Genomic DNA, 20,393 nt, shown 5'->3' on the forward strand with positions numbered 1-20,393 from the left:
AGTACGGTACACATGCGTTTCCAATTAAGAGCTCTGAGCTAACATCCAAGCCTGGGCCCCATTCACCCCTTCCACGATTGACAAAGTCTGAGGAAATGTTAAACAGGCATCATAACCATAACAGAGACGGGAGATTTTTCAAAAGCCTTTACTTTCTAAACAATAATTAAGACATCATAGTGAATTGATGATATGGACTCCAAGCATCACACAAAATCTAAATAAAGAAAGGGAACACACTTAATCATAACTTTTTGTGGCAAGTTCACAGCTAGTGCACTTACACAGAGCAATTTGTTCCTTTGGTTAATGGGAGGTGGGGTGTACAAAATACATTTACCGTGCAAAGAAATGAAATATGTCAATGCTGTTGATTTGTGAGGATCATAATGAAAACGCACGGTTTACAAGAGGCATGCTATTTGCATTCAGAGTATAATCTAGCTCCCTGGTAGCAGCAATAACTCCCTATGAGCCTGTCTATGCTCACAGACTTCAATCTCTGGGCCCTTAGGAGCTGTTGGGGGACTTTGATGTTCTGTCTAAATGAATTGACTGTGCTTCTTGATACAGCCCTCCAGTCAACCGGCTCCCCCCACCAATTCTGTCACCTGTGATAAACACCATGCATGCTTGGCGGTACCAAATCCTGGATCACATGCCCAGAAAGACCACAATTTTTTCCCCTCAACTGTGTAAATGACTGAAAAATATGATTGTTGTTTCCCACCTCACCCTATCTGTGCAGAAGCCTTTGATGTGCAAGGCTGTGTGTGAGCAAGCGACAGAGGGCTGGTGTTTGTTACCTTGCAGCCCTGCTAGCTCCAGCAGGTGAGCCTTTATTCAGGATGCCCCTTCAGGGCATGGTGTTGTTAGAGCTCGGGCAAAGGCAACAACCTCCAACCCACTTCTATCATTCCATGTTTCTAAAGAATCAGAGCCAGAGAGCCCTGCATACACGCTTGCAACTTTCCCGGCTTGATCCAAACAAGATCTAACGCTTATTGCGGAGCAGTGGCGCACAGCTAAGGAAGTACAAATGTGTTGACACATCTACCGTGGGACTTCTAGTGTGTCACAATGTGCACTTTGAATATGGGTAAGTAGTGACTGGAGCAGTAACGCATGAGAATAAAAAAAATAAAAAAAAAAAAAGTCCTGCTGCTAAAGATAGAACTGACTACAACCAATTGACAACTAGCAAACGCTGCAACAAACCATCTCAATCAAAGAGTGGGGGTAGATGTAGAAGTTAGAGGAAAACAATACTTATCCGTCTAAGCCTTGGTTTGGTCAATTCTCATTTTGCCAAATCCAATTACGATTGATTCTGCATCTTCTTAAAGCCGAGGTTTAGGTTTTCCTTGATGGTGTAGAAATCTAAACTCAGATGAAGCAGGGGTATTTAACCTATTACAGCCCCCAATGAAGCAGTTGGGTTTTGGAGAAAGGAGTGTTCTACTGGCAAGGCATTGATCCTCCCACACCCTGGGTTTTCCCAGCGTGTGCAGCGATTCCTGTGCAAAGCCTCTGAACACTTCTCTCTTCCAGCGGCGATGGTGCTCCTGAGCAAACCTGCCCTGGATCGAGCATCTCATTTAGTCACTAGGCCCTTTGATGTGGATTCAGTGCTGCAGTGCATATCATTCGTGTTTGAAGGTTCAGCTTCCACAATACAGCAGGGTTTGAAGTTTCACATATTGCAGGTGCTACAATGTGATAATCTGGGAGCCAGTTATGCATTATACATTTTTCTTAAAAGAACACCATAACCTGAAAGTGAAATGTGGAAAAGCCAGTGCTTCAAGGTATATATTGACAGAAAATGTTTCTGAGACTTCTGGGTGTGGGAAGAAAACACTCTTGTTATCTTGAGTATTTCAGAATCAGCTCTACATCTCCTCTCTGAAGGGGGTAAATAACCAAATAAACAGAGTAGAATACCGTTTGACTTGGGTCCGCCATGCCATTACGAGACCAATTTAGCTGAGTGAATGCATCTCAGAGGGCACAGAGGACATGAGGGCTCTTTCTCTAGTGTTGGCAGTGAGCAACAAAAATCTCCTTCTCCATCTGATTTCACAAGGGAGTTGGTACATACCTCAGGGCGGTTCCTTCAGTGTCCTCTTAAATAAAACATGAAAACTCCTTGTCAAGGTCTATGTCTTAACTGAAGACACACACCAAGCTGAATCATGGCTCCAGCTACTCTAACTATGAGAGGGTGGAAATAATCTGTGCTGAAAAATTTGCGATCAGATTTTTCAAGGTTGTAATTAAGTCAAACTGACTCAAGTAGGCAGAGTGAGCCCAGCAGTTTCCAAAATCCAATTGCATCAAGCAGATAGGATTTAACATTTTGGAAACGGGGAGGGAGAGCCTTGTTGCTGAAAGAATAAAATCAAGTTGGCATGTCTCTGAGTGAGTGAGGTTTATGCAAACGCTTCTGATCTTCATAATTAAAGAGTGTTTGCATGGAGGTGCACAGCTCTGCGCCTCTTTTAAAAGGATGTTTACTGTCTCCAAAGCATGGAGATGCTGGCAGCCTGAGGGCCTGCCTGCCTTCTTTTCCCTCTCTCTCTGTATCTCTCTTGTGCTAAATGCACACACACACACACATGCACATGTGTGCAAACACAAACACAAACTACACACTATACTGACACATACAAACAAAAAACCCACACAAGGAAATGGCTGCGCTTTCACAAACATCAGCCTGTCAATTAGCTTCTGCACTCATTTCTCCTTGGAAGAGAATTATTTTTCAGCTGGATGCTTTTTCTTTGTTTATTGTGAGCGGACCAAAGCCTTATCAGCAGCTAATCACTGCATGTCAAATTTACAGACTTATTGCAGTTAGTATAAAAAAGGATTCAGTGAATAATCTTCTTGAGTTTAGATTGCCATTTTAGATTTGGACAATCACCAGTTTCTTTTAGATGCTCAAATCTGTCTAACAGCCAGGGAGAAGATCAGCGTTTGTTTGATATAATTTGTTGTGACATGTTAATTGCATCTACTTGTAATTCTCCCTAATTGATGTTTGATATGTCTCAGGAAATTAGGCCAACTAGATAACATTGCAAATATTATGAATTTCCCCCCCTCCTTTCTCTTTCCGTGGCAGGTCTGATGAATTTGCACCGCCTAAAACTGTAATATGTCAACGTGCCATGCTGCTATGCTCTGTATTCCCAGGGCTGCCTAGCTGACAAATCTAAGGTTACAGGCATGCTACTGTACATTCAAAACACATTCAGACACACTTCAGAAGGCCAGAAATGACTAACCTGGGCAATTTTCACTGAGTTCTGGGTGGAACCACCAGCATGGTATTCAACTTTGTTCTTCTTGACAATTTCGTCAAACCTGAAATACATGAAGGTACAATGTAAGAGCTGTCATGAGAGACACCATTCAAGGTTAGCCATATGCCACAGAGTAGGTAAACAGGAAACCCAAGAACAGACCTTGTAATAAAGCTCTAGATGAGCCACCAGATATAACCACCTTATAACATGGGCCAAAGGAAAAAAAAACATATCTATCCTCAGCCCTCATCACATCATGACATGCAAAGGAGCAGCAAGGGGTAATTTAAGATTGCTAGGCAACACCACTTAGTCAATACAAGGTCCACAGGGAGCAGTTATAACAGGCACAACTGAGGACCTGATATAAACAGAGGATAGAAAAATGTTATTTATGGGAGCCCTGTAAGTGTTTTGTCAACATTTTCAGACACATCCCAAAAAAAAATTAAGACGTTTTGGACTGTGTGTTTATGAAGAACAGTAAATGATATCATACTTACTTGGCATGTTACAGATTCAATAACGAGTAACAACAAGTAGCGGCGCTCTTTTCTTCGCCTAATAACCTTATTTCACAGTCACTATTTGTTTTGAGCTAAGTCATGGGGCTTATTCTCAAACACTCTAGGTTTTATTTCTTGTGAAGAAGTCAGCTGTGTATTGAGTCTACAGTATAACAAATTTGGAAAGAGGTATACATTTCTAACAGGCTAAAACCGTAACAATCCCAGGTGAAAATCGTTTGTATAAACTTGAAAAGAAGAAGAAGAAGAAGAAGGAGAGAAAAAAAATAGCAAGGAAACTCTGGATTTTGTTAAATGGGATACCTCACCACAAATGTTGCTGGATTTTAAAAAGAAGCACTTAAGGCCTGAATGTCAGCTTGATAAAAGCAGAAAAAGGAACACTGTCTCCACATGGTTGTAGTTAGCCATACAGCATTAAAGCAAGATGAGCAGGGAAAGTCATTTATAAGAGAATTTGACTGTTCTCTCATGCCTGCACAAAGGAAAAGACTCTTGTAATCACTTTGGCAGGGAGGCAGTGTCGACTTTCTATTTCTTAGGCGGTGTCTTCAGGTGATTAAAAAAAAAAAAAAAACAGTTTGCCTTGTGTACAAAACCTCATAACCAGGATAACTTGTTTAGGGAGAGACCACATCTGATTAAATGTTTGAAGTTTGAACCGTAATGCAAGATTTAGAATGACTGTAACAGACTAAACACAATAAGTTGAGAAAACAGAGACGGCGTTGGGGAACGGGGAGTAAACAATTGCCAAGTTTTCAAACATAAACCGCTGGAATACCCCTGGGTTTACGGGTGTAATACTGTAGATACTTCTATCATTTTTGTATTTTTCCATCATGCTACCATCGCAAACTTCAATAGCTGTGGATATTCCATGCTTAGGCGTAACATGATGCAAAGCCTAAGCTATGCTGTGAGATAGAGTCTTTATCTGGGGAGCTGAGAACATGAATAATGTGTATTCTCCACATCGTTCACACAAACAGCCTCCCAGAGGGCTGGCTATATAAACGTGTCCACCCGGCTAAGGAAATTGACCTAACTTGCAGTCAAGATGATGTGCCACATTAGGAGGTCCTTGGCATTTTTTTCAACTGTAAATTGAAAACCGTCTATTTGAAAGTGTATTTACATCAGGGAAAAATTCCAATGACATGGTAAATGGTTCAAGGTACATCATACCATTCCCACTGGTTTTATGTGTAATTCCACCTTAAATGAACTGAGTCAGAGGAGTTGTTCAGAAAACGCCCGAGCATAATCCCAAGGGGTGCTGGTTACATAAAGCCTATACTTAAACAGTGCCAGTGCCTTCCCTTTTAAAGGATAAACAACATTTTCAGGGGGTCAAAGGTTCCAAGTTTGGTTGAGTAGGCTTGAATCTGGGTTGAACCTGGAAATAACTTGTGCCCATTTTTCAACTGCAAGAACTTGTTTTATGTATATGCTTACTTCAGAAAGGAGTCATTTGTATGCAAAGTGCATCATGGCTTACCAACATATGTCAGCTAGAGGTGTTCAATACTTCAACATCACCTGGTTTAACTAGGCATGGCTGAATTTTGAAGAAGTGTGAAAGTAACCTTTACTGCTTCAAAGAAAGTCTGCATATCATGTCTCAAGGCAAGGGGTCTACCCAGGGCAGAATGTTCCTAATAAAGAAAAAAAAAACTTTCCATGCAAGTGGAAAATATGCTAACCGGGGAAAAAAAAATCCTTCCTGAGACACCTGTTATGACTCATTGACAAAGGAAGAATTTGAGCACTGTGGGTGTTTATAACATGAAGGCAGCCGAGGGACTCCAGAACCCATTTCAAATAGACACACAGCTTCTGAGGATTTCAGCTTTTTTTTCCCTTCCTAGAAGTATTTGCTCCACCTTTCAGTGCAGACAGCATGGGGCCCTGCTCTTGGACGCCTCGAAAATCCCATCCGAAAAGGAGCAGCTGCCTCGAGACCTTTACACCCTCAAACATCATGTGATCCCATAGTAGTGACACCGTAAACGGCCCCCTTGGCCATTTAGGGAGAGAAAATCCCTTTCCATCTACTGCAGTCTAAGCTCACTATGTGATGGGAGGGAGTGGAGAAAAAGAAATTGTTTTGAACAAAATGTCCTCTACTAGTAACCAGTGCTTTTAAATCTGGCTTGTGTTGTTCAATGGAAGAGCAATTCCAACTATGCCATGCATTCCACTGATGTATGGGGCTGCCTCTATTATATAACATGTGTTTTACAAGAGACTGCCCCTGACACTCCGTTTAAATGTCACTCTTAACTAGGGGCGCTGTGTTATTTTTCAATTTCATACCTTCCAATTTGTAACTAATGGAGGCTCTTATTTATTCAGATTAAATCAAATCAAATTTAATGGGTGAATTAGGCTACTGAATGCAATATTTGTATTCAGAGGATATTGAGAGTCACACTCCAGGCCTAATACCTCTGCAGCTCTCCAGCTTAACACGTTCAAATTGTCGGGGCAGATCACACAAGTCAGGAACATCTTGTTGTTTACATTCCTGGGGCAGGAGCCCCCACCATCGTTTCCCATCAAGGGAAATATGAGAGCTTCCAAAGTACTATGAGTGCTCTCTGCCCTGAGTGACTCATGAGTTCCTCTTTACCGCACCCCCCCCCCCCCCACCCCCCCAAAAAAAAAAAAAAAAAAAAAAAAAAAAAAAGCAGAGTAGATTATTTACATGAGGCAATAATTCAAGATTTGCTCCTCTAAGTCTCTTACATGGAGGGCAAGGCGAGCCCATTTACCCAATCCCTCTTCATTCCCCTTTGATGTTAGCCTATCTCAATAAGACCGGATGAGTGCCCTAAAATCCCCATCGAGTGATTTCACAGGAAGAACAAGTCTCTGTTAATCAATGGCTAGATTGGATCTGGATCCTCGGGAGTGGTCGGCCTGAAAGTCCTCCTGAGTGTTTGAGTGCACACCGGGGTAATTCATCGCTAATGATCACCGCGGCACCCACTCTCCTCCTCGCCGTTCGTCCTTATTTAATTGCCTCGTTCACGTTTAAACAGCTTACAAATCACAAGGACAGGCAGGGAAACATGATCAAACGGCCCCTATCACTAATCAGGGGAGGGCAAGGGAAGGAGTGAGAGGACTGGGGCTTCTTTGCCGCTCTCCTAGGGGATTAGGAGGGGGGGGGTACAGGAACAGTAAATTATCTCTACTTCAACTACAGCAGGCAGGTACATTTGAACAGGCAGATCCATCTTTCTCTCTCTCGCTCTCACATACACACACAACTAGAGAGGGGCAATACAGCTAAAAGGCTTCAGTAATCCCAGTTTCAACAGAGGCATCTGGAGTGGAGACAGGTTCTACAATGATTAGATTCCCCAATCAGTGTGTGCATCCTACACCAGCCTTCCTTGGTAGTCTGGAGGCAGTACAAGGCCTGATGCACAGTAATTGTTTCCATAGGTCAGGCAGAGGAAAAAACAGCTTGGGGACGTGATGAAAGGGAGATGGAAAGGGTGAGGAATATTGTTGTTTTTCCCCCCAATTAAATTGTTTGTCAAACCCTTCACAAAGGGTTACGCAGTTTATCTGTTTAAAATCAATACGCTCGTCTCAGTGTGAAAGCTTGTCCCGACACAAGACAGGCCCATTAATTATTCTGTTCTGTGTGCTATCGCCGGGCTGCTCAAGGTTGAGCCTTATCTTTTCTTATTTCAAATCAATAATTATCTTCTCCCGCGCCTGCTCTCCCCCTCAGAAATAGATGTGCTTTTCATTCAATGCCTGTAGAGTGCCTCTCTGTGTAGCAACCGATGAGGAACGCAGAGTGAATAGGACATTCTTATCAGTGGAACATTAGGGCAGGATGGAATAGATGGCAAAGAATGAGGTGCATAAAAGTACTGAACACAAATGAGTGATGATTCAAACAGTGAGTGAGGCCTTGTTCCCGTCCTCTGACATGCTCTAATAGACTACAGTGAGGGATGAATGTTGATTTGCACAAAAGCGTTACGATATCACCATCACCCAGGTATCTCAATCCATTTGGGTAAATCCCTATTCAGTCCCAGTTGAGTAAAACCGTCCTGAGTCCCTTCCCGATGCAAAAACGGCATGTCTCCAGCCATGATGAGCCTTCACGCATTATAGACTGCATGAACAATTAACAAGTACACAATTACATGGTCATAATGGGTGAATAATTGCATTAGAATGCAGAAACAACAAATGTGCATCCCTTTAATAATCAGCCGATCCAGCAGCCCATTTGCTGGCATTAGCTGAGGACTGGTGTTGTACTTAATTAGGCTGCACTCAAGGATTTTCGGGGGTGGGGGTGGGGGGTGTTGGTCATGGAGGATGAGTTCATATTATTTCCTCTAAAATGTTGCAGGTCTCTGGCTTCATGCTGTAGAGGGTGGCGTTGTTTGTCACACTGTGTTGTGTGGATGTGGGAGAGAGTGTGAGAGTGTGTGAGTATATGAAAGAGAGAGAGAGAGAGAGAGAGAGGGACATGGTTAGATTGAGTGAGAGAGAGAAAGTGGGAAGAGTGTGTGTGTGTGTATGTGTAAGCGAGGAGGGGCTTCTGGTGTTCTCCCGGGGATTGAGATTTGAAGCCTGAGCACAAAGCCTTTGAGACATTCCCCTCATCTTGGAGGTTGATACCGGGATCTTGGTGATTCACAATGCTCCATGTGAATAATTCTACCAACACCCCCTGCTGTGGGGACCATATGGCCCAGTGTGAACTTTAAACACACAGGGAGTATTGCTGCTCACCAGTCAGGACTCCCGTTCCTGCCCCCACGCAGGCAAGGTGTGGAGAAATGATCACCACAGATAGTATACTAACTAGCTTACATGCATGAGGGCTGCCATCGGTGGCTTTTCCTGTGTGGCTGGGGTTCAAAGATGACTAAAAATAGCCCTGAGCATGCTTTCTGAACACGCTGTATGTACCGGCTGAGACGCCCACATTTTAATTATAAAACACGTTCTTTGGTGGAGGAGAGGAGGGGGGGCTGAGGGAGAGGGGTGTGTTGGGGGGAGGACGCCCACATGCACAGAGATGTGGATTATGTTTGTTACACCCCCTTGACTTGTGATGTTTCCTTCTGGCACCACCTGCTGGCAGCTGCTGTCAACAAGAGAGAGGCATTTTCTTGTTCTTTTTCTTTTTCTTTTTTTTTTTTTTTAACAGCTCCAGCAACAAGCCCTTAATTGTGATTGCATCAGCCATCTCTCATGATGCAGCATGAATGCTTTTAACACGGAGCAATCATCCTGAATCACAGCACGCCAGCTTACTTCATCAAAAGCAACAGTAGAACAAGTTATGGGCCTAATCTTTTTTTTTCCTGCTACTATTATTTGAAAAGTATTGCATTGTATTTTTTTTTTTTTTTTTTGTATTCCATAATTCACAAGGTCTATCCACATTTCTTACAGTTGAGCACAGCCCTGTTGAGCACGTCAGATTTATGCAAGTGCCCTAAATCGTCAGATTCATGCATATCAATAAAACATCAAGAGCAGCGGTTGGCGGCTGAACATGTTTCTGATGTCTCAATTACCAGTTGAGTGCCATTAATCTCTGCTCTTTCTCTTTGGCTCAGAGGTCGGCTGATGGATGTGCGCCCGTGACCTTTGCCCTCAGCAGCAGGGGAGCCGGATGTACTGACCCCAGTGGGCCAGCAGAGGTGAGGCTAAGTACTGTAGTACAGCACTCAGCCTCAGCAACAGACAAGGGGGCTGGGAAGTAGGAAGAAAAGGGGGGGTGTAATGTGTCTACACACTCAGTCAAGCATGAGTGCATCCAGTGAAGTGGCACCATGGCAAGCACATGCAGCCTTGCATGCACGCTTGCATGTGACTACACACACACGCGCACACACGGTTGTTTCTCTTCCAAACACACCAGGATAGCTCCGCTGGGGGTTCCTAGCACTCACGATTCGCTTCGTTATATAGGAAAAAAAAAAAAGACAGAGGGGTAGAGTGAAGGGAGTCAAGTGTGTTTACAGAGCAGAATCTATCACACACACAGACCCAGGAGCCAGAGTGTTTAGCATGTACTCAGTGAGAGGGGCCTTTGTTGTTTTCCTCCCAGTAAGCAGATTGAACTGCACGGCAGCAGCAGGGGTGTGTAAGATGTACACAGACAGCGGGGTGTGTGAGCGGAGAGGCACCTCCACTGATCTCCCGTGTCGTGTGATGATGTGTGTGTGATGTGTGTCTCAATCCAGCACTGATCCCCCTGAGTCAGCCCCGTCAGTGATATGAGCCTCCCACCCTCTCTCTCTCTCTTTCTCTCTCCCACTCTCTCTCCTTTCCCATCCGGAATGCTAATAACAGCCAGCCACTAACACTGCAGCCCTGAATTATTCATGCAGCAGTGGGTCACACGGCATAATGAGGAGTTTACTCTCATTCTGGATGCGATTGTGACGCCGCTAATCTGCATTTAGCACAGAGAAAGAGAGAAAAAGAGTGGGGGGAGAGAGAGAAAGAGAGTGAGTGAGGGAAGGAGGGGAGGGGGGGGATGAGCACTGATGAACTTAATTGCTGTGAGCAAACAACCTCTGAAAAGAGTCACGCCATCATCCCGAGATGAGAAAGTAAACAATTAATTATCATTGGACAGAGGGAGTCATAAAACAAATGTTTGAACAGGCCTAATATTCAGGAGCCTGTTGAACTTTTTTTCCTCCCCCCTCGACTGCCCCTTGATGGTGGCAATACACTGTAACAATGATTCACTCATCTGACACACTAATAATCATTAGGCCTAATACGATATGGTTAACTCGCCCTAGAGGGTTTGCGTGGATGATATAATATGAAGTGCAGTGTGATTCTAAACAACCTGTAATACCTAGTTATCCCGAAATGAAATGTGCATTTGCCCACACTATAATCACCTGCAGAAAGAGGTGTGTGTTTTCATTATGTTGACATGTTGTCTTCTACAGAGACTCATGGGGAACAAATAGCAGACTTTTGTTGCCCCCTGCTGGACATGCAAAGTACACACTTTAATTTTCTGCAATTCAGTACTAAGAAAATGATGTGTGGGTGATGGTAAAATATCTACCAGAGACTAAAAGAAAGACACATCTTAATGTACTGAAATACAATTTCAAAAATTAGATAGTGAACACAATTAGATGATATTTCAGGGAATGATACAAAACCAAATGATTGCATCTCTCTGCTCATGATTATGTTCAGCAAAGACAATATTTAGCCTAAAACTTTTTTTTTTTAATCTTTGCATATCAAAATAAGGCTAATTGCATTCAAGAAAAGTCTTCCCAAGAAAACAGTTTTATTTTATGCCACTTGATGGCAGTATTTACTGTTAATGCAAACAACTACATAACCAAGATACTGTTTATTCTGTATTTGGCCTCTGCAAGAACCAGTTCAACCCAAACTTGTGCAAGAGCAAAATCAGCAGCACTGGGTCTAAAAATACTGATCTGCAACTTTATATAACAGTCTGTGCATGTAAAGAGGAAGCTGACAGTGATAAGATTAAGCTGGTTTCTTACCATGTCACATTGTAAAAATAACATTTTAAACAGGATACACTGAAAATAATCTTCTGTGCATCTCATTAACTGATAATCACAGTAACAGTGATAATATAAAGCAGAACTTGCAGCAATATGACTCACATGCCACCATGTTGTAGTCACTGAATGAATGTGAGCAACAGTGGTGCGAGTAAGAAAGCCTTGAGAAAGCGCTGCCTTATATGGAGGATAGAGTAGTAAGGTCAAGGAGATGTGATTTCTGTATTTGCTTTAGTGGGTGGTTACCACCTTTCTTTTCAGCAAACTACACCCAACAATAGTTTCAGAGTATATACAAACTGAAATGTACATAAGTTGCCTTCACTTAAATGTGGTAGTTAATCTTAACAGAAAACACGGGTGAAAAAATGTAAAAGTGGGAGGGATACTCAGGAAAAAATATGGTAAGTCCCTAGCCAGGACTAACAGGGAAGTTGATGGTTTCGACTGTACAGCAGGCAATTTCTCAACCCACAACAGGATTATATGGGCTCTGCTGTGACCAGATAATTGAATTCAGACATGGCCACAGCGCACTGCAACCAATGATAGCCGTCCCACAAGGGCGATGGGAAAAAATGAATAGTGCTACACTGTAGATTCAGAGGCACAACAATAGACTTGACTTCTAAGCCTATTGTGGCCTTTTTAGTTAAGTTACATGTCACAACGCCTCAGCCAAGCTCTTCAACTACGGATCAGTAACCCTGCGAATGATCACTCGCTGCCCTACGAGATCATTTGAGTTTGACCAACATCATAAATGGTACCTCAAGCTTAACTCAATATTCTTAATAACTAGGACTGCTTCAATTTCAGTAGTGTACAATAAATTAAAAAGGGGTCATTGATGTTAGTACTAAACTATGACAAAGCATGTCATGAGAACAAAGCATGTGGACTGTGGTATAAAGTGACAAACATGGTAAGGTGTGTGGCAGTGGAGGGGACATGCATTGAAATGCATAGTGCTAGGAATTAAGCAGCAAAGCCCCATGTTAATCCTGCCCTGACCTTGTGCAGTATGTGGCGGGAACAGTGTCTGTGGGGCCAAAGATAACACCACTGCTTTTGTGGTGCCGGAGAACAACATTGCTGATGATGCTGCTTTGCATCGCTGCTGCCGCCCAAGGTCACGTGTGTCCCCTTTGTCATGTAACAAGACCCGACAAGGTGGCCTATTGTATGTTACAGATTATCTGAAGCACTGATCTGTCATTGTTCATCCATTACTGTGGTGCTTTATAAACAACACTGTAATTTACTATGCTGTAATTTGATGAAATGTAAAAAAGTAGAACCCACTGTAAACCCTAAATCACAATTCATATTACATCTCAAACGTAAGATTGTTCAGTCAACATGTACTGTACATATCATCTCAAAGCAAAGTTTTTAATATGTCATCAAGACATGATTTGACTTTGTGGATTATTTGATTGACATTAGTTCAGTCTTTCAGCTTTTTTTTAACAGCAAAATTTACATGATGTCATTAAAATAATAAGTACGGACCTGAAACTATTTCAATGCCCCTACAAACACTGTGGACACTATCAGTGTGTACACAAATCAGTGTGTCATACTTTGTCAATGGAATAACTCTTCGATTTGTCTCTTAATGGCATCAGTGACATGAAAAAATGAGACTAAGCCTCTAAAAACCCAATTTTGAGCCAAATTTCCCACAATAAATAATACTATATTGTGCATATACTGCTAATATTTACTCCTAAAATACTCATATTGAGTGGTTATGCTTAAAACATTTACACAGAATTGACGACTCAGCATAGTGAATCATTTTTGATTAATGAGTGCTACAAGGGACTTAAAGCAATTTGTGCACAGGATATTTCTGGACATTATACTATTTTTTCTGGCAAGCTTTATCATGGGTAAAATGAAAAACAGAAGAACAGAGATCTCACTGGTAAAGCCACACACAACCCCAGACGCTACAGTACTACAATATCCATTTATCTCAATCCTACTGAATGCTGACTTCAGAATGAGATGAATTTACACACAGAAGTGTGTGTGTAAATTCTTTACCTGCATCTGCATCCTTTCTAATTAATACCCAACCAATAGAAGCAAACTGAAGTCTTCTGAGTGCAAAGCACGCAGGCTCCAGTGTCTGCAGAGGAATTCAGTCCCTCAGTAGGAATACATTACACAAGCCATCAATCTTTACTTACTGTTTTACATCTTGTGGTTTGAACTTAATTACATTCCATGCTTGGATATGTTGTGTTAGTTGTGTCTGTTTCAGCCAGACACATACACACATGTGTCTGGCTATGTTTTCATGTGTCCATCCCACTGGGATATATTTGCATCAATTCATGACGCATCCATGAAACAAAAACCAGAATGCTCAGTGGGGCTATGGAATAAAAATTACTCCATGACCCGACTGCCTGACTTTTCCATTTATTCATGCGTCGGTCTACGAAACAAAGCTGATCCCTCTCAAAGAGATTTCAAGGCTGGACTCTACAACATCGAGCACCAGATGGAATAGGGTTACGCCAGAACAATAAAATACTCAAAGTGATGAATATTTGAATTGTTAAAGAGTGTTGCACTTTACTTTTAATTTGCTCAGTTTGCCCAGAATTTAAAAAGCCTGGCTAATGTTGCAGTATTTGTAGTGCACAAAGTAGCCTGCGTCTACTGTACCTCCAGAAAGTCAGATCTTTTACCATCAAAGTCATTATCAATGATAAATGAGGTGTTTTTTTGGTTTGTTTTTGTTTTACAAACACATCCAATATTCTAAGTCATACAAAGGAGACAAATACCAGAAAATAGACTTTTATCACATGTACCAAGAATGGTACATGTGATTTAGTTATCAATATCAAATACATGCAATCCTTTGAAACGTCAAGGAAGATACACCTCCTGCTTACCGCTATCTACAGATGGTGCACTTTCATCTCTGTACTAAAATTAACACTGACAAATTCCCTAAAAAGCCACCATCTGTATTTATCAAATAGAGACAGGAGGGTGGTATACAATGCAGATTATGTCAGTCAATAACCGGTGTAGGGTTTTACCTTCATTTGTTTTTTTTAATTAGATCTTTGTTGTTTGCATTTTACACCCTCTCACAAAATTGTGTGCAGGGCGCAAAACAATTCAGCTCCTCATCAGTTTGTTTAAAGTGTCAGCAGTAATAATCATGGATGTGTTCTGGGCAATGCATCCACAGTTTCAAGGAAGGCTATAATATTACTGTAGCTTCCGCTTGCAATGTGAAGTAGGGAAGTGCTGAAAAAAAGAGCATGTGCAGTCAGCAAAATAGTTCTGTGGATATGTAAGGGTAATCATAACAATAACACTTTTTGTGTCAATCTCATGGCATGCAGCTGCTAAATCTAGACGCTACAACTTAGCCAGGAGCAGCAGTGAAGGGCCACAGAAGGTTCACATGCAGCCTGACAGGTATGTGGGTGCCTCATGTTCTGAGCCTCGAATGCAGCTCCCCAGTTACTGAGAGCTGATTTATACCTTTGCTATTTTGAGCACTGCTTACTGAGTCAAGATGCTAGCAACCGGGCATGAATGACTGGCATCCCTTATTTGGTTCCACATAATTTTAACACTACAGACTGCTAGAGTATATAGTGCTAGTGAAGTCTTTACTCACAAGGCTTTGTGTTTGTCCTCAGCGAGGATCTGGTCATTGGGCTTCAGGCCATACCTATTTGAGGGGACAAAATACACTTTGTGAGGCTTGGTTATTTTGTTGGTCAGGCAAAACACAGCACTGTAATGACACCAGTGAAACAAAGAGCTGTATTTACAGCTGTTTTGGCTTACTTGTCAAGGAAGTCCTTGTCCACAACAGCTGAAATGTCAAGCAAGGGATTGCCCATCCCAAAAAGTATGTTTTCACTGCGGGGAGACAAAAGAATACTGTATTATGCATTTCTGTCAGAGTCTAAACTCCCACTTACCAGTGCTGCAGAAACAGTAGGCACAAATAAACCATTGTACTGTAACACCTGTCACTGGACTCATTTTTGCTTTTATTAAGTAAGTGAAGCTTTGAGGTGTGGTGATCCCCATGTTTCATTGGTGGCTCTGTTACCCAAGCTCCTCTCGATAGTGAACACGTGTGCAGCACATGAGAAACTACACAGATCACAGTGGAGCAGAGGAACGTCTAGGTTTGGCCTAAACATTAGATTGCTCCAGGGCGTGCATTGAGATGATCTGTCACGCAGCCAAAGAATGCATGTCTCTTTTTTTCTCCATTCAAATAGACATTAATTAAATTCCATGCAGTCTTTCAACACACTGAAATGAAATGATGCATTTTCCTTAACTGAGCAAAACCAGTGCAGTAAAACTGTCAGGTGGCACTCAACCGTGTTAAGTTTGGGCCTATGGAACGTATTTAAGATTATACATTCAAACACAAACAAGAGGCCGACCTAACAAAGTAGGAAGATGGTACTCTGGTGATAGCTTTATCTAGCTGAGTGAATGTTTTTGCCCATGACCCTTTTATCTGAGAACTTTCCCCAACAGCGTGGAATGACTCTGGTCAAAGTCTGCTCTTCACCCACTTAAGTCTTTGCTGTATGTTACCCAACTTTTAAAAAAAACAGGAACCGGGAACAGTGAATAGCAGGTTTATAGCAATGTGAGGAATGAAGAGTCTCTGGTGCAATCCTCCAGCTTTTACGTAATCCAACACAGGATGGATGCACAGTATATTTAAGGCATAGTGAAGACACAACTGGACAAGCACAAGTTCACACTGAGGGTCTCACAGCATATAGGTGGTTATCTGCAAACAGCTTTGCAGTGTCCATCCACCCACTGACAGGGACTGGGAGCATTTGACAAACCACATAAAAACGTCAATGTTCTCAGAAAACGCAGGCTAACATTAGACGGCGTTACCATTTTACTCTTACCTTGATGTTGGCATACTGTCAGAATACTCAATTTCCAATCCTGATGATTAAATGGTCAACAACTGTCCCCCCTCTCGACCAAAGCAACGTGCTTTTCAACTCCAATTTCCTACGGAACTGTCGCTGCCCCTAAATCGACGCTGATTGGCCAGACAGAGGAAACGGGCGGCCCTCAGTGTTTTCTTGCATGTGATTGGCTACACGCGTCCCAACTGTTTTGGGTCTTCAAATGTTGCGTTCCCTGTCGAATGGGAAAGATCGTTGCTCGGGTGTTGGAAAAGAAAATGTAACTTGGCCATTTTGGATTTGGCGACACACTCGACTAGAATCTCAGCGCCACCAACAAGGAAGTGACTCAGGCTAACTGTAGGGGATGACTTACTGATTTCACATACAAGAATCAGAAAGAACAATTTTCAAAACATGCATTTCATGTTCACAGATCAATGGCACGCTGGAATTAAAATTTTCGTTTGCGGTTAATATGACAGTGTTTGATTATTTTTTGATTAATTCATCTGCCACGAGCAGGCGTGTTAAGCATTGAGCAGCTGACACATATTATCACTAGTCTATCTCTAGTTTACTGACACTCAAAACTCGCTTTTGGCGGCTTCAAACGAACTGGACAACATCTCAAAGCACAGGGCACGCCTATCAATTTGTTCGTACTGTATTTTTTTCCTCCATGTGACTTGAACGCAACAAAGGAACATGTTCATTCAAAGATTTGCAAACGCGCTCGTGCCCCGTCCTGTCACCGCAGAGCGTGCTGTTTACTTGCCACGTCAAACTCAATGGAAAGCTTGAGAAATCTGATAGTATGTCAAAAAAAAAAAAAAAAAAAAAATTCCTGTAAAACCTACCAGTCCAGTGAGCACTTGTGTACATTGTATTTTACGTGACGTAATCCTAACTTTATATTTTTTTTCCACTTCTGCGCAGTTTTAATTGCCATCTTCACAGAGCCGGTGACTTTGTACAAATGACTTGAAAACAACAACAAAAAAAGTACAGTATTGTCCTTGTCCAGTGAGCATTTGTGTATATGTATTTTACGTGTGTTTATGTATTTTATATGTATCCTAATTTTCCGTGCTTTTTTTCCTTATCTAATTTTACGCAGTTTTAATTGACTAGTCTTTCGTGACGTTTTCATCTTTTTTTTACCATGTGACATTAAAAATATTGTCTCAGTCTGTGTGGATACACTAACTCATCTGCAACTTCCTACCATTAGCTCATACTAAAGTTTGCCTCACGCTAGCCAATTTCCTTCACCACTAAAAATTAAACACAGAGGACTATTCCATGCTTTAACACAATTTCCACTTTACGAGTTTCATTGTAACCCCATTGTAGTAGTATGGATAATAATAACAGGTGCTGGTACCGAGGACTGGTCTCTCAATCATGTGATGAACCCACCCTCTTGTGCTAGCCGCGGTTAGCATCGTCTTGTTGACACATTGCAAGCAAAGCCCCTATATTCAAACGCCAGTGTGTGGTTTTAACTGGGTGCTTTTGCTGCTGTAAGGTGGAAGCTACTCCACTGTTAGCGTCTTGTCGCCATGCACCGTTTGTTGACAGCGGACAGCAGCAGCAGCGTTAGCATTAATCTCTCCACGGCTAGCCACGGCGGCTAACTTGCGCTGAAACCGCATCGCATATTTGGTAACAAGCTGGCGTCTTACCTTAGCGAGATTTTCCTGCTTGTCGACATGTTTTGCGTCTCACCAGACATTTTTTCTTCTTCTCAGTCAGCGACGAGTGTGTTGACGCTGGGAAGGCTATGTGGAAGCCCCTGCTGTCAGTAGTAAAGAGGCTGCAGGCTCCCTCCCCAGAGATGATGATGATGATGCTACAAATTGGACAACAGCATGCCTGGAGAGTAAAGGACTGTTTTGGTTCAGTGGGGACTTGTATTACTATCTGTCTCGCGAGCCCGCTCATTAATTGAGCTGGGTAATAAGAGGGTAAAGAGAGAGAGAGCGGGTGTTATCACTTTGCTTTCCTGCTCACCTGTATAACCAGCATGAACTTTAACTCCACCTCTGCATTTGCCAATTAAGCCAAGCCCTCCACGAGAGCCAAATAAAAACAAACCCTGATGACCCATTCACTATTATATGGCGTGTCTGTAGCACTGAACAGGCAGTCCATGGTGACTTTATCCTATTTTGTGGTGTTTTTGTTCCTGTAATATTTCTGCAGGGAGTAATGGCTCAGCTGATACATTTGTCTGGTGTCATCCTGTTAGAAAACTTCAGTCAGGGGTGTAGTGCAGGGTTGAAACCATATCAGCTAATCTTTCTCAGCCCTACATAGCCTACATGTTTATGACACATTGATAATGAAACAGGTTGAATGAACAAACTGATTATCCTCAAGGTATTAGAAAAAGTCAAACAGTAAGGAAAAAAAAAACGCAATTCGAAGTGCTATAAAATGCTTTATTACAAAATTGTGAACATTGCCTAAGCAGAACTTGATTTAGCTCTGTCTGAACCCAAATAATGAGTTTTGCATATTTTTTATATTTTATTGAGCAAAAAAATTACCAGGGTTTGCATAGAGCTTGATGTGACTCTTAGTAGAAATGATGAACTGGGTGTAACTTCATGGAAGAATCATGTACAACAGTGTTCTGAGCGAATCCATATAGTGATACCTTCTGCAGATGATACAAAACATCTGTAAATGACATCAATACATATTGCAAGTAAGTTTCTTTCACAAGGCACATTAGCTGGGTTTTAAAAATACACATTCACACCTTTGTTTTTGACAGACATCTCCAAACATGGACTACTGTGGCCACAAATAGTGGCCAATTATGTTTAGTGTATCGAGACATGAGACGATTGTGATAACCCTCAAGTAAAGATACCACCAGGTTCAGATGATACTGTGCTTCATCTCTTAAGCCCAAGCCCTTCCCTTGACTACCTCAGAGTGTGTGCAATATATATTTCAAAACAATTGTGCACTGACATCATGAGACATAACTGTGCAGTGTTCAGGAAAACCAGCAGGCAAGACTAGTTCCTCTGAAGATGACTATGGTTAGAAAGACTTGTTAGCGAGCAGGATTTATGATGAAAAATCAGAACAACGGCCTTTGGTTAGTAGGCCTTTATGTAGTGTACACCTATTTATCTCTACATAAAATCTCAATGCAACACATGAAACCTGTTAAGAACATGAGCTGCATGCAAGTTTACAAGCAGTCTGCATCATTAGGTAGAAATTTTTAAGATACTTTTTTCAATTATCCATTGAACTAGCCCTTAAAACTTAACTTTGCATTTCTGACCCAAAAGAGACAATCATAATTTAAAAGATCCTGGCAGAAGAATGTCTTTGGCAGAACTCCTAATAATAGAAAATAAACAATGCTACAATTGCATTACAAAATGTAAAATAAGGAACAGTGTTTTTCACTTCTGATAACATAGCATAGTGTAAACAGACATAATATCATTGAATATATTTTCTGTGAGCTGAGCGTAAGCATATAATGTACTTGTAACAACTCCTCATGAGTTCAGGTGAATGAATGCAGAAAACAACATATAATAATCAGTACAAAGATACAAAAATGTTTTCTGAGAAAATCTTGCCATTCAATTTTAACATGTGGGCTGTATCTAAAAGAGAGCAAAACAAGCGATCTTACATTACATGAAATCCAACCTCTAATCAAAATATATATATTCCTATGGGATCTGTCAAAATAACCTCTAAAACATATTTTTACACACGTTAGAAAAAGAATTTCCCAGAATCTAACCCCTAACTTGCACTGATAGTCCCATTTTTTTACATTCCACCAGAACAGCCACTGTTGTGCACAGGGCATGGGACCAGATGAGAAAAAAATGATCATCGCACTTTGCCCATATTACGGTTAGGGGGCACTGATATCAGAGCTTGGAAAAAGCATGTTTGTCCATTCAATCTGCTGCTCGAGCTTCAGTTCTCCTCCTGGTCAGCTGTACTGAACCAGCATAAGGCAGAGGAACACTGGCCTTTCTC

The 20,393-nt window shown here is 41.8% G+C and overlaps 1 protein-coding gene across 3 annotated transcripts in view; it reads right to left on the reverse strand.

Moving 5' to 3' along the window:
* Positions 1–18,187, reverse strand: part of adkb (adenosine kinase b) — an 88,082-nt gene extending 69,895 nt beyond the window's left edge. For 2 of the 3 annotated variants that reach the window (XM_030077057.1, XM_030077059.1), the window contains exons 1-4: positions 18,050–18,187; positions 15,250–15,324; positions 15,077–15,130; positions 3,294–3,372 (exon numbers count right to left, since the gene is read on the reverse strand). In XM_030077057.1, the coding sequence (XP_029932917.1) occupies positions 3,294–3,372; positions 15,077–15,130; positions 15,250–15,324; positions 18,050–18,099 (258 nt within the window). In that variant the 5' untranslated portion in view covers positions 18,100–18,187. Of the gene's footprint in view, positions 1–3,293; positions 3,373–15,076; positions 15,131–15,249; positions 15,325–16,355; positions 16,497–18,049 lie in introns of those variants that run through there. The other variant, XM_030077058.1, reaches the window with a different exon arrangement.
* Between the last annotated feature and the right edge of the window lie 2,206 nt (positions 18,188–20,393).

The sequence above is a fragment of the Myripristis murdjan genome, chromosome 19, assembly GCF_902150065.1.
Source record: "Myripristis murdjan chromosome 19, fMyrMur1.1, whole genome shotgun sequence".
Classification (NCBI taxonomy): domain Eukaryota; kingdom Metazoa; phylum Chordata; class Actinopteri; order Holocentriformes; family Holocentridae; genus Myripristis; species Myripristis murdjan.